The 14661-nt window shown below is 32.2% G+C and overlaps 1 protein-coding gene across 2 annotated transcripts in view; it reads right to left on the bottom strand.

Moving 5' to 3' along the window:
* Positions 1 to 14661, bottom strand: part of Glys (glycogen [starch] synthase) — a 149550-nt gene that overhangs the window by 77336 nt on the left and 57553 nt on the right. The window contains exon 3 of one of the 2 annotated variants that reach the window (XM_081728529.1): positions 2937 to 3121. In XM_081728529.1, the coding sequence (XP_081584655.1) occupies positions 2937 to 3121 (185 nt within the window). Of the gene's footprint in view, positions 1 to 2931; positions 3122 to 14661 lie in introns of those variants that run through there. The other variant, XM_081728530.1, reaches the window with a different exon arrangement.

Genomic DNA, 14661 nt, shown 5'->3' with positions numbered 1-14661 from the left:
TGTTTTCAAATCGAAGAGTGTTTTTTACACACGACCAGAAAGCTTTTGGATTTTCTAGTATATTTTGTTCACAGTCGTGTACCTAGTTTGTATAAGCTTCGTTGATTTCTTTATTAAGGCAAGCTCTAATACTACAAAATTTTTCATGATGATATTCTGAAAAAACTCCTCCACGTTTCCATTTTTTATGGTGGTATTTCTTACTTTTCACAAGTTTAATTATATTTCTAGTGAACCATATGGGATAGTTACGAGAATATCTTTTTGATGGAACACATTTATCAAAGATTGAGTATAAAATGTTATAGAACTCTTCTACCGCTGGGTCAACATTAGCACAATCATTTACCCGTTTCCAGTCAGCACGCGAAAGTTCATTATACAAGTCAAAAAAATTTTGCTTTGGAAAAATTATAACGCGGTTTTATTTCAGAAGTTGAAGATTTGGTCTGTTGTGCCTGCCTAAATTCTATTAAGAGGGAAGGATGATGAGGGTCTTCTGGAACTAAGGGGGGTTGTTCGTGAGAAACAGTGGCATTAGAGATATTGATAAGCACGAAGTCTAGTGTCTTGCCGTAGAAGTTGATGATGTTATTAATACTATTCAAGTTGAGGTAGCACATAATATTACAGAGGTCATTGTAGGTACTAGTAGCAGTGTCGAATTCAAAACTCGAGCCTTGTATTTCCGGTAAGTTCCAGTCACCTATTAAGAGAAGGTTGTCGTTTGGGTTTACAATAGCACATAGAAAATCGATGAATGATAAATACACTGAGGCTTTAGTGGCAGGGGAAAAATATACTAAGCACAGGGCTAATGGCATGTAATTATTAATAGCGATCTTAGTTATGACAGAGTCCACACCTAATTCTGGGGAAGGAATTTCGCATGTACGGAAGTTCTTGTCTGCAGCTAGAAGTACACCGCCGCCAGATTTTTTGCCAGACAGAATTAAATTACGGTCAGATCTAAATATTAAATATCTTTCGTCTACAATTTTGGAATCAGTGTGGGTATTTGTAAGCCACGTCTCGCTCAGTGCTATAATATGATAATTATTACTTAGTATGTTATTATATATGTTGTTGAGTATGAAATTGAAACAATACAGTTTAAATTGCAATTAAATTGTCACAGTATGTTACTGTTGAAATACAGATATTAATGCTAAAATTCGCACACACAAAAGCAGATAGGAAAAAAATTAAACAACGTATGATAGGAAAGTATAATCGTGTTTTATTGCCGTACTCGAAGTATAATTTAAAAGTAATTATTTATACTGTATTTCAGTCAACCCCTATTACGAATAATGACATTAACTTGATTTTGAAATTAATGTAATGTCATTATCTATTTTTGTTGTACTGTTAGATTTATTATTATTTCGATCTTTAACCATGTTAAATTATGGTAACAAAAATTTTATTGTACTATATTTTCCTGGAATATAGGCTATACAAAAAACAGAAAAAAAGAAAAGGAAAAGAAGGAAAGGAAAAGCATGATCATAAAATTGTGCTGATGAAGCCCTTGGAACTCTACAGTTGAGAAACAATCAAATTGTTTCCTAATTAAAGGCATCTATTAACATAAATGAATGAAAAAATAAAAAGAGAGTGAGTCAGACTTGTAGCATTGTCAATAAGATTATAGGATGAATGCTAACGCGAGAATAATTTATTATTATTATTATATTACGAAGTCGTTGAAGCTCAGGAATTGAGCGCTCAGCTATGGTGTGTCTAGTCTCTGGTTCGATTCCAGTTTTCACGACGTGGGGTTTGTGGTGGACAACCATAATTTGTGTTTTCTCGAGGTTCTACAGTTATTTCATTTTCTTTACTGCACTATGTCGTACATTATCATTACCACACCATTTCTTTTAGCCTTAGAGCATATTCGTGGGACGATAAACTCAAAATAATACCAGTAATGCTACTACTACTTCTAATAATAATAATAATAATAATAATAATAATAATAATAATAATAATAATAATAATGCAATTATATCTCATTTTAATGCCCCGAGACTGCTATTTCCTTATTTAAATTTCCAGCCAGATATCGAATCCGTAGTCAGGCTTATTTAACAGAAGATGGCTCGCCACTATTTCACGCGAAAGCATTCTGAACTGAAAAATCTACATTCAAAACCATAGCAAAAAATATTAGGTTTAAAGAAAATAAAAAGATCGCAGAATTTAGTTGATATATAAGAAAATGTAAGAATTATCAAAACATATCCCATACTTTCTGAAGTATTCATTTATACGAAGTTCCTAATATATTTAAATAACTGTGAAACAATTAAATAAGTATTATAACTACATTGAAGTCAAACTAAAAATTTAAGTTCATAGAAGGTTTTAATGTGTCTATCCATTACAAAACTTAATACTACGCTACTTAGACCTATGTATATATACTGAGTACAGTAAGTGTATCATACTTTTGGGGTTTCAGATACTCTTTTTGTGTTTTGGAATAAGCAAAAATTTAAAGAAGTTTTTAATTTAGTCTACAAGATTAAATCTTCTACAATTATAACAATAAGATTATCATTTTTCAGGCACGCGGCCTTATTCCGTAAAGCCTTCATAAAATTGTGGATCATAACACAACGCAAAAGATGGAAAATTTAATTATAACTGCTACACATATTATCGCAAATTAGGTTGCAGATTTTGTGTTTTGTTGACGCAAACTTTATGGAATGTGGCCCTCCGAAAATAATTTCGAAATAATAGTATTTCTTAAATCCAGAAATTATAGTGAATCATTTTCGTAACTAATCATTAATTACTGTAAATACACTTTTGTGTTGAATTATCAGTAATATATTTCATATTGCACGTATTTGTTAATGTCTATAATCTATAAAGATAAACCAGCCAAGCAACCACAAGAACTGCATATCCACATACATCACCTTCACTCCTTGCTCTCTCAGCCTGTCGACAGCCACTTGTAGCGGACTTGTAGGTGAAAAATCTCCTTCTTCAACTTCCGTTCGAGCATAACTTTCATTATATGGACCAAGTAAACAATACTGCTCACCCATTTCTTCAACTGATATGTACGCTTTCGATCGAATAACAGTGTAAATACCACCAACTGAAAAATAGATATTATATTTATATTAAGACGTAAAATTGTTATACATGTATTATAAAATGATTACGGTCATGGTCCTGTGCATTACATGGTCTATTCTGCCTTACTTTACTTGCTATCTTAAACAAAGCATTTTCGTATGATGAGTCTCGGATATGTTATGAGTGATAAAATATCTGCTTATCTGAATGCTTAGTCCCACACGATAGTGCTACAACGTTATTTCTTAAAGTATTATTTAATTCCTTCAAATATTCTTATTAAATAATAGGTATGACAATGTTGACGTCCAGCACAAAAACATCTTAGATCATACAATCAGAGTTGCCATGTATTTTTTAAAGGAATATTTTCCTTCTCCCAAGCGAAGTGTAGTTTGTTTAATTGTGCACAAAAAAAAAAAAAAAAAGTTTGGAATATACATTATCTTTCCCTTCTAAATATTTCAGGAACAGATTAATATATATACATGTACGAATATATAGAGAGTAAAGTGAGGGAATTCCGATCGGTAGGGTAATTCCGATCATTGAATTACTCAAAAGTGACATGACCTGGTGCCCAGACTATGCTTACTCCTCTAGCAGGAGTCACAAAGTACTCATGAAGAGGAAGGACCACCTTTGTTCAGTTGTTCTGTGCAAGTAATTTCGACATTTTTATTCTCTTGCTTTTCCTTGTAAATTTTGATCTGCTTATTTTGCATAGTAAGTATTTGTTATTTTTCTAAGAGTCTCATAAGCCTTACAATATTCCATAGCACGTTCTTTTAGCAAATTAACGCTGTATGTTTCACTCTGTTTATTTGAATGTTTAGCCTGCAAGGCTTTGTTTAATATAAAATGGTGATTCGAGGTAACTTCGATCAGAGATAATCTAACTTGTACTTAAGGGATCGGAATTACTCCGATGTGTAATAATGTAACTACGATACGTAGAATCTTTTTAATTAGGGTACGGAGTGATAGTAGTACGTAGTTCCTACTACATAATAAGTCCTATTCTTCTTAACAACTTGGAGGGAATTTTGTGGGGAGAAAAATTTAAATAATAGAAAAATCAAGTTTACAGACAACCAGATTCAAACCGGAAACGGGGAAATGCCTAATTAGGGACTCTGGAATATATAAATAGACATAAAACTGGATCTCTCTATGCAATAAGACATTGATTAAACAGTCATGAAATAGTTTTTATTCGGAGTTTCTATAGCAATTTTAAGAACCTCAGGTCCAAAAGGGCTCAGCCCTTCTATTTGCCTGCTACCATTACATGAACGTTTATTTTAAGGTCAATAAATTTATATAGTATGCTGTTCTATATTATGGTTTGGGCACTTTTTCATCCGTAATTGAAACAGATATATTGGTAGGTGTACGACGACTGAGCAAAACTCATGCGTTTTATTATTATTATTATTATTATTATTATTATTATTATTAACGCTTCTCGGCCTTTGGCCCCGTGGTCGCTCATTTCTTCAAGGTCTTTCTTTCTTTTCTGGCCAATTTCCATTTATGAGTGACTGTCCCTGCCTCCTCGTGGTCGGGCTGAGAACACTGAGGGCAGCAAGTCGACCTTCCAACCTTTATGGTGGGAAGTGTGTCGCAGAAGGGCTCCCAGTGGCTAAAAGGGAACGACTATCTTTCCTCTGTATATATACCTCACTTGGTAGGCTGGGTCGTGTCTTTTCTTTCTTTTAGGTCCTAATGCAGGTCAAGAAGAGAATTTTTGTGAATATTGTGTAATTTTGTGAAATTTTGTTCACTGTGTTTAACTTCTTTTAGTTCACACATTAGGGCAAGTAATGTGTAGAATTGTCTTGTATATATGCATGTGAATATATAATTTATTCAATAGACAATATATTATGGCTCCTACTGGCGAGAATTGTCCTTTTTGTAGTCAGCCCATTTATGGTAGACAAAAGTCCATCAAATGTAATACTTGTTTAATAAAGTGTCTGTGAGTGTGTTGCATGTGTTGAATCATATTTGAAAAATGGACAGTAGGTCCACTCAGCTATCTGAGTTTTTATGTAATAACTGTATAAAGGGTGACAGGGTTTCTGAGGTATCTCAGAATGATAGTAATCGTGGAGATTTTGAAAAAAAAAAAAAAATGAAAAACTGAATGATCTGAAGAGAGTACTTCTAAGGGAATTCGAAGGCTTGAAAGAGGAAATAATGCAATTAAGGTCTCAAAATGAAAAACTAAAAGAATTACTCTTGAAAAAATCCTGTAATAGTTTGAGGAATATATCAGTAGAACCTTCTCATAATAATTCTAAGGTTGTTGATATAAGTGAACCTGATCATTTCCCAGAATTAACTAGAAATGAGAATATACAATTTTTAGACTGTAACCAGGAAGAAGTAGAGTTTGATGTGAACAAAGATCAATGGGTTCAAGTTATTTCACGTAACAAAAGGAAATTAGAGAACAAAAGGTCAAGAGAGACATAATAGAGGGAATTTCAGCACTGGTTTAAATAAAAATCAACGTAAGTTGACTTCTGGCAGTGGTTCTAATAAAATTGATTTGGTTGCTAAAAGTAGAAAAAGGGCATTATTTGTTACTAGATTTGATCCATCAGTAAAAGAAAGTAATGTTGAAAATATTGTGAGTGATAGAAATGTACCTATGCTTCTTTTCATGTTGAAGTGTTTGAAGCTGACTTTGGAATTAGAAAATATTAACCCTTTGGGGATCCCATGGTACAATCTGTACCATACGGGGTGTTTCGAGGTACATTGCGTTATAACACTCCTATTTGAACTTTTTCGTCCGTTTTTTTTTTTTTTTTTTCCAAGTCCAGAGGCAATGTAGAAGACATTACGTATGGTTTCACACCTTCCTGCGCCGAGACATAGGAGGTCATGACGTCATAATTCTAAAATTATTTTTTCGTGTAATATTTTTTTGGGGGGTTATGTAAAGTATTTTTGGCGGGCTTACTTTTGCACGTAGAAGATTGAAATTTTGTACAAACATTCAGACCACCGACTAGTATTTACCAGATTTTTTTTTCAGATTTCTACGTTAAAACATGGGGGGAACCAGAGGGGCTAAAAGTTGAAAAAAGGGATAATTTTACCCAAAAATCCCGTTTTTCCTCATTTTCCCGCCTTAGATACATGATGGGGACACGTGAGTCATACCGTCTGAAAGGCAGTGCTATTCTGAAGAGAATGATGTGCGACAAATGGCCCTAGGGTAATTAGGGAAGTGTCAGGGAATTTTTATCAAAATATACTTCTGTATAGGGGAATTTTGGACATTTTCGGTATTATTTTTTGCGGGCTTATTTTTGCACCTAGAAGATTGAAGTTGCACAAAAACATTCAGTCCACCGAGTAGTATTTACCAGATTTTTTTTTAGATTTCTGCGTTAAAACAGGGGGGTATAGAGGGGCTAAACATTGAAAAATGGAAATTTTTACCAAAAATCCCTTTCACGGGATTTTCCCGCCTTAGATACATGATGGGGACAAGTGAATGGTATCGCCGGAAAGGCAGTTCTATTTTGAAGAGAATGATAGGCGAAACATGACCCTAGGGTAATTAGGTATGTCTCAGGGAATGTTTAAAAATTTCCCTCTGTATACGGGAATATGGGACATTGTCGGTATTTTTTTTGGCGGGCTTACTTTTGCACCTGGAAATTTGGAATTGTGCATAAACATTCAGCCCACCGAGTAGTATTTACCAGATTTTTTCAGATCTCTGCGATAAAACAGGGGGGTCCAGGGGGGCTAAAAGTTAAAAAAAGGATATTTTTACCCCAAAAATCCCGGTTTTCCTCGTTTTCCCGCCTTAGATACATGATGGAGACACGTGAGTCATACCGCCTTAAAGGCAGTTCTATTCTGAAGAGAATGATGGGCGAAACATGACCCTAGGGTAATTAGGGATGTCTCAGGAAATTTTTACCTGAGATCATGGTGTTTTACGGTAATTTGGGGCATGGTGGGAATTCCTGATAAAATTTCTCCCGCCCTTGGTATTCAGGATAGAAACTTGAAATTTGGCACACGCATTCAGTATACCAAGTACTATTTATCAGATTTTTTTTTAGATGGCTACGTTCACACCGGGCCGCTCCAGAGGGACCCAAAGTGCGAGGAAAAAATTTCCCTCCGAAATGTTCCCTTTGACATCATTTTTCCCGCTCCTGGTATATGGTATGAGCATGCAAGTGGTACCATTTGAAAGCCAGCTCTATTCTGAAGAGAATGAGGTATGAACCATGATCCTAGGATAAATAGTGACGATGCAGTAGCTGCTTGACTGAAAGTCTAAAAAATAAACCAGAAACCCCGGATCCGGAAAGTGTTAATGATCCTACGATTTGGCCCAGTGGCATATTAATTGGTCCGTTTTGTGACAAACTCTTAACAACTAATTCTGAAAATCAAGTAAATAATGTTAACAACAATAATTAGTTCAATATGGAAATCCATACTTTGTATCAAAATGTTCGTGGACTTAGAACTAAAAGTAATATTTTTTTTTCTGTTGCCGACTGTTCTTTTGATATTATTGCTGTAACTAAGTCATGGTTTAATCATAAACAACATACTGATGACTATTTTCCTGAAACTTACAAATGTTTTCGTTCCGATAGGAATTATATTACTGATCAACGTAGCAGAGGTAGTGGTGTTTTACTAGCAGTTAAAACTAATATAAATTGTCAAAGGAGATTTGACATGGAATCTGAAATCAAGTGTGTTTGGATTGAGATCGATACATTCAATGGGGAAAAAATATTAGTTGCATGTTGTTATTTTCATCCAACTTATTCTGTTACAAGTTTTATGAACTATCTTAATTACCTGTACATTGTCTCAAAACTGAACTTTTTGAACTATGAAGTAGTGATTATTGGTGATTGACTGAAGTTGACTGATATCTGAAGTTGACTGGACGAATAGAAATCTTTTAAATGATATAAACTATTATTCTAAAATTAAAGCTAAAATTTTATTTATTTCCTTAGATGATATGAATTTGAACGTTGATTCTGGGAGTCTGGTCTTGATTTAATTTTGTACAATCCCCATGTTCAATCTAGTAATTCTGTAGCATCTCTAGTTCCGCCTGATCAGTATCACGATCCTATTGACATTATTGTTAAATTATCATCTCATACAGGAGATACCAAGTGATAGTTTGTTGTTATATCAAAAGGGTGATTATCTTTCTTTATATACAGAAGTCCAAGGGCTTCCTTGGGTCAATATTTTGCTGAATCAAGACATTGATATTGTTGCTCAAAATATTAATGATGTTATATTGAATGCAATTAGGAATGATGTTCCTTTAATAACCAAATCAATTTCCAAATATCCGATATGGTATTCTCTTAATTTAATTTAATTGTTTAATAAAAAGAATAATGCTCATAGGAAGTATAAAAGAACCCAATCTCTTCAAGATTATAATGTATTCTCCAAATATTGTTCTGATTTTAAGAAGCAACTTACTAGTGATAAAACTAAATATTATAGTAAAATTGAGAATAGTTTAAAAAATAATCCTAAAAGATTTTGGAAGTATACTAATAATAAAATAAATGCTAAAGATGGACATAAGGCAATATTAGTTGACGACGAAGTCCTCTCTGATCCTCGACTGTTATCTGAAGCTATGACCAAGCAATTTGTAGCTGTTTATCATAAAGATGAAATTAATGTGAATGATGATGATGATACTTTTATAGCCAGTCAATTTTATAGTGATCAAATATCCTTTTCTATTAAACAGGTACTTGATGTTATTAAAACTTTAAATGTTAAAGCTTCTGTAGGTCTTGATCAAATTCCCATTTTTATAATTAAAGGTATATCTGAAATAATTACACCAATTTTGACATCATTGTTTAATTGGAGTTTAGCATCTCATTTCTTTCCAAATGTATGGAAGACTGTTGTTGTAACTCCAATTCCGAAAACTGATGGAAGGTTCGTAACTGATTATAGGCCTATCTCTATTCTTGATGTAATACCTAAAATTTTTGATCAACTTATTTATAATTATCTTTATAGTTCCGTCGAACATTGTATTATTTCTGAACAGTATGGTTTTATGAAAGGTAAATCAACTTAACTAAATTTGAACAAATTTTTGACATTGGTTTCTCCTGTTGTTCGTGATCGTGGTCAAGTCGATACAATCTACTTTGACTTTGCTAAAGCTTTTGACAAAATATCTCATTATATTCTTCTTAAGAAACTTCATTCTTTTGAAATACCTAAATCTTTGATACTTTGGTTCACTTCCTACTTGCTTGATCGTAAATTTGTAGTTAGAAATATGGGCTGCAAGTCATCTGTGTACAAGATTTCTTCGGGTGTTCCTCAAGGATCCAATTTGGGTCCACTATTGTTTATAATATATGTCAATGACATTGGTAAATACTTGAAGTGCCCCTTTTTACTGTACGCGGATGATCTAAAGATATTTTCTGAAATAGTAAGTAATCAGGATCACCTTAAATTATAATTACAAGCCGATATTAACTCAGTTTATCAATGGTCCATACAAAATTTACTTCACTCGAACATGAACAAAATAAAAATGATATCGTTCTCTAGGAAAAGGAATATATCCTATTTTTCATACTCAATAAATCAGCATACAATTCAAGCTGTTTCAATCAACAAAGACCTAGGTGTTATGATGGATTACAAATTACTATTTAATCATCATGTTTCTACCATGGTATCTAAAGCTAGAAGAAATCTGGGACTTATCAAATGGGTTGCCAAAGATTTTAAAGACATTTTAACATGTAAAATCTTATATTGTGCTTACGTTCGATCCCATTTGGAATTTGCTAGTTAATTTTTAATCGTAATCTTACTAGTATCACTCAAGTTCTTGAGTCAGTCCAGATTTCTTCCTTGGCTTGGTTAAAATATAAATTTAAATTACACGAGATTACTAATAGGGAGATTCTTGCTAAGCTTGGTTAACTAGTTCTTGAAGTTAGGAGAAATTTAAGGCAAATAAAATTTATTCATGATATAATAGATGCTAGAGTGAATTTAATTGAATATTTATACATTAAAGTTCCCTCGTATAATTCTAGGGTTTACCGATCTATACTATGTAACAATTAATTGGTTGGTTCTCCACTATTTATTAGTGTTGACAATATAAATTTAAAAATCTCTCAAAATTGATCTGTTTGATCCGAATGTTTCTTTACTTAAAAAACAATATTTGGAAGGTTTAATTTAGTAAATATATATAAAATTCACCATGGTTATTGTCTATTGAATTCTTATTGTCTTTGTCTTATGTACACTCATGTCCAAAATGAATGTCGCATATCTGTAACTGTCTTCTGGTAAGGATATAATTTGATAATGATTTTGCAGGGTATTTTTAATACTGATACTATGTGTATAATCGGGAAATTGATATTTATGCTAAATTTCATAGGAAAAGAATTATAAATATGAAAATTAGAATGAGTAAAACAAAATGTTGCTAAATGGACAACAAAGTTTTATTTTCGTTTTAATGTTCTTATTTACTGCTCTTTTGACATGAAATTTTCCACCTTACATGTCTTTGCTTATTATACACACGCTGACATTATAAGAAATACCGGGCGAATTCGTTATCAAATTATATTCCTACAACAACATATTTATACACATGCGACAATAATTTTGGACATGAGTGTACATTGTTTATATCTATTTATGTGTACTATTATATATTTTCTTTGTAATTTGTTCATTTTCATTATGTTCGTTATATTTTATTTCCTAATAATACATCATGGTCGATTCAATAGCTATTTAATCGAGCTTATGTCGTAACTTTACAATTTAGCTTGTATCAAACTCATGTGCTAATCTTTTATTTTGTATTTGGTCGAGATGATTTGATGTATTTTTTTTTATTTTGTTTTATTTGTATTTTTTTTTTTTTTTTTTTTTTTGTAATCCTTCATTATATATTATTGTATATTATGACCATTTTGGCTTTGGTCTTTATTATCAATAAATTCAAATTATTATCAATAAATTCAAATTATTATTATTATTATTATTATTATTATTATTATTATTATTATTATTATTATTATTCTGTATACTTACTAAATGGCGATCCGAATTCCCCAAAATCGGGGTAAGTCCGATGAACCGCAACCTCCGAAAACTAACGATATTGTATCTTTCTCTTGCTTGTGAGCTACAATATGGAAGCAGTAATTTGTAGTAAAAGATTCGGTAAATATATTTTTACATTTATTACTATAGTACAACTAGTAGTTTTCCCTCCTCACGCTTTTTCCGTTAAGTGATCGGCATTCCCCCACTTTACAAAAACATCGTACTCTTGTGGTAATAAATAATAAAAATTGATTGCAAATACTTATTGATTTAGCCTCGTACATTTACATTGTATTATCATATTTTACGATTTAAATACTCGTGTTATAACATTATTCTCTGAACAAGGTACATTCGTCAGATAAACAAACATGGTCAAAGATCGTGATGTTCCCAGTGCTGCACTATGGTAGCAGTGGCATTAACAACGCAGAACCTCGCTCAACGCTTCGGCAACTTTGAACAAAAGTGGCACCAAAATGAAATATTTAAAATTTAAATGAATAAACTTTTGAAGAAAAATAAAAATATAATTAAAAGGAAAACTGGAAAGTATGGACTAGGAAATAAATGTTAATTTATGTTAACAGTTAAAATCTCTAAATATAATAAAATAGAATATGTGTGTGTCATTTTGTTAGAAGGATTAAAGAAAACATAATAGCACTTAGAACGTCAGATTTTGGAAATATGTATTTTAGGACATGAAATGTACGCCGAACTTCCACTAACCCTTAAAAATATTTCCATGGAAGAACAACTTTTTTTTTTTTTTTTTTAATATAAGAAATATGATTCATTTGTTTGGATTCTAAATTGAAGAAAAGAAAAACTTCTTTAAATATAATATAGTACTCTGATACTCTTTTTTTAATAGGTGGTTTTTTTAAGAGCAAGCAAATATATTTATATGAAAATGTGTTTATATGAAAACTGAATATAAAAGCATCAAATACTAAAATAAGGCTTAGAAGGTGCCATAATGTTTGATTCCTGTATAGAGGGTACTTGATATTTAAAGGAATGGGAAAAGTATCAAGATAATTTTCCTTTCTTTAGACCAAGATCTTGCTCAATTACGAGGTAAAGAAATAGGTGAAGCGAGGATTCACTTATGCAAATACTACAATAACGAAATATCTACGGATACTCTAGAAGAGGTCCTGTGTTGAAGAGGTCTGAGTTATGCGAGAAATATTCTTTGACCTGTTCTTATGACGTCCTAAAGTTTATAATTTCTAACAGCCTTCCTCAAACTGTGCGAAATACCACGATTGACTGTCGCATATTTTTTACCATACCTGTGGGCGTCGCGAGTTGTGAAAGGAGCTTTAAAAAAAAAAAAAAAAAAAAAAACTGAAGATCAAAAAATATTTCAGATCAACAAGAAGTTAGAACAGAATGAGTGGACTAGCTATACTATCTATATTAGAATTGGAACCAACGTCCAAGCTATGTCTAAACCAAGTGATCAAGAATTTTGCAACGATGAGGATGCGAAGATCACCAAAAACTTGAACATTCGGGGAGGAGGATTATTTCTCGTCACTATCTTTACTCTTATTTTTAATATCTACTGTAGATATTATAATATTGCTATTCGTCTATTATATGTATATCTTTTGTAATGATACACGTTGTATTCGCGAGTTTACGTAATTATATAAAACAACGAATTATTTAAACAGTAAAACAAACAACGAATCATGCCATGCTCGGTTCCATGCCCAGGCAAAGTAAGAAAGGTGTTTTCCTGGTTGTTTCATCGCTTAGTTTTCTTGTCTTTTTTATGAAAAAGACATCTTCCTTTTTCTGTGGGAGAGGGGCACCTTCCTGGCTGTTATTGTGTATCGTAGTGTGTTATGTATCCTAGTGTGTGTGTGTAGAAAAAATAAGCCTAGTGTGTTATGTATCCTAGATTTTCATTTTTATTATAAAATTTGTGTTCCAAGGAAGCTGTTTTTTTTTAGTGAAAGTATCCCATATTTTATAAATAATTTAAAAAAAAAAAAAACATTACTGAGATATGTTTAAAGAAGTTTTCTGTATTATAAATAGATAAGCTGTCTAGTTAAAATTTGTTTCAAATTAAATTTATTCTGAGATTCCTCAACATATCAATTTCTATATCAATGGTTTATTGATAGGTGCTTTGTACTACTATTAACTACAAAATATCTTACTTTTTTCCTTCAGTTGTGACGTAACATTCAAATGATAAGACGATTACGTAAATATAAAGCAGCTGAACAGATAAGGCCCTGCTGTTCATTTTTAATACATTCAAACAATTTGCAATAGAAGAAAAAACAATGTCACCAGTTGAGAGATCCACAAGCTTAAAAATGCCAAAGTGTTGGAATGTGTCTCACAATCAGGCATATATGGCAAACAGAATTATCGTTCTTAATTATCAAATTATTATTATTATTATTATTATTATTATTATTGTAATAGTAGTAGTAGTAGTAGTGAAATTTACGTAAATTTACTGAACCTTCTTTAAGTAGTGTATTACATGAAAATATTATTCTACTTTAATTGCAAACAGTTTATTGAAGCACCTTCTTTAAAATCAGATCAGGGAGGAATTTGTTAAAATACAATAATTAGAAATATGAGTAATGTTTTCACACAATTGTGTGTAATTAAAGTAGTTTGGATATAATTTTCTGCTTACAAAGTTTATAAACATCTTCCTGAAAAGCTATGATAAAGAAATCTCCTCGTAATCTCATCTGAAATTTCTGTTCAATTTCCTCTAAGAGTTCAAACTAACTGCTTTGTTTCTTTGATACTGAACGTAAGCTTTTAGCATCGAGGATTTATGAGACATGGTTATTAAGAACATCTTACAGAAATAAGTGCACAAGAGTGATGATGAAACAATGCAAGGATTCTCAGAGTCTGTGGAAGGAATATAGGTATACTACGAGAGATATGAGAAAATAAGGAAAGCCGGTGTTGAAGTGAGAAAGTCCAAGCAGTTGCAAAGGAAAGTTAAAAGATGTACAATAGCCCAATCGAAGGTTACCACACCAATACAGGAATACAGGTGTGCCTAAAGGTACGGTAGGTTTTAGCATGCAGAGTGTAGGCATAAATATGTATAAAATTTGAAGACAACGAACAATACAGGGAGTCCATAAAGTCCTGCAGGAAACTAAAACTCCAAAACTTCGAAACCGTTACGTTTAAGTGTATAAATTTTTGGGGTTGGAAGAAGGGAAGTTTAAAGGTTTGTTCTATCCACAATGCTCGATGACGTTTGCGCTGGTAATCACGTGACTTAAGATGGCGTCTATTAAAGAAAATGCACAATGTGTTTTGTGGTTTGCGGAATTAAAATCTTGCGTTTCAGTGCGGAGAAAATTCCAAACAACGTATGGGAAAACACTCCCAACA

This window comes from Thermobia domestica, chromosome 10 (assembly GCF_964235325.1).
Source record: "Thermobia domestica chromosome 10, izTheDome1.hap1.1, whole genome shotgun sequence".
Taxonomy (NCBI): Eukaryota; Metazoa; Arthropoda; class Insecta; order Zygentoma; family Lepismatidae; genus Thermobia; species Thermobia domestica.
This window is presented reverse-complemented; position numbering and strand designations above follow the sequence as displayed.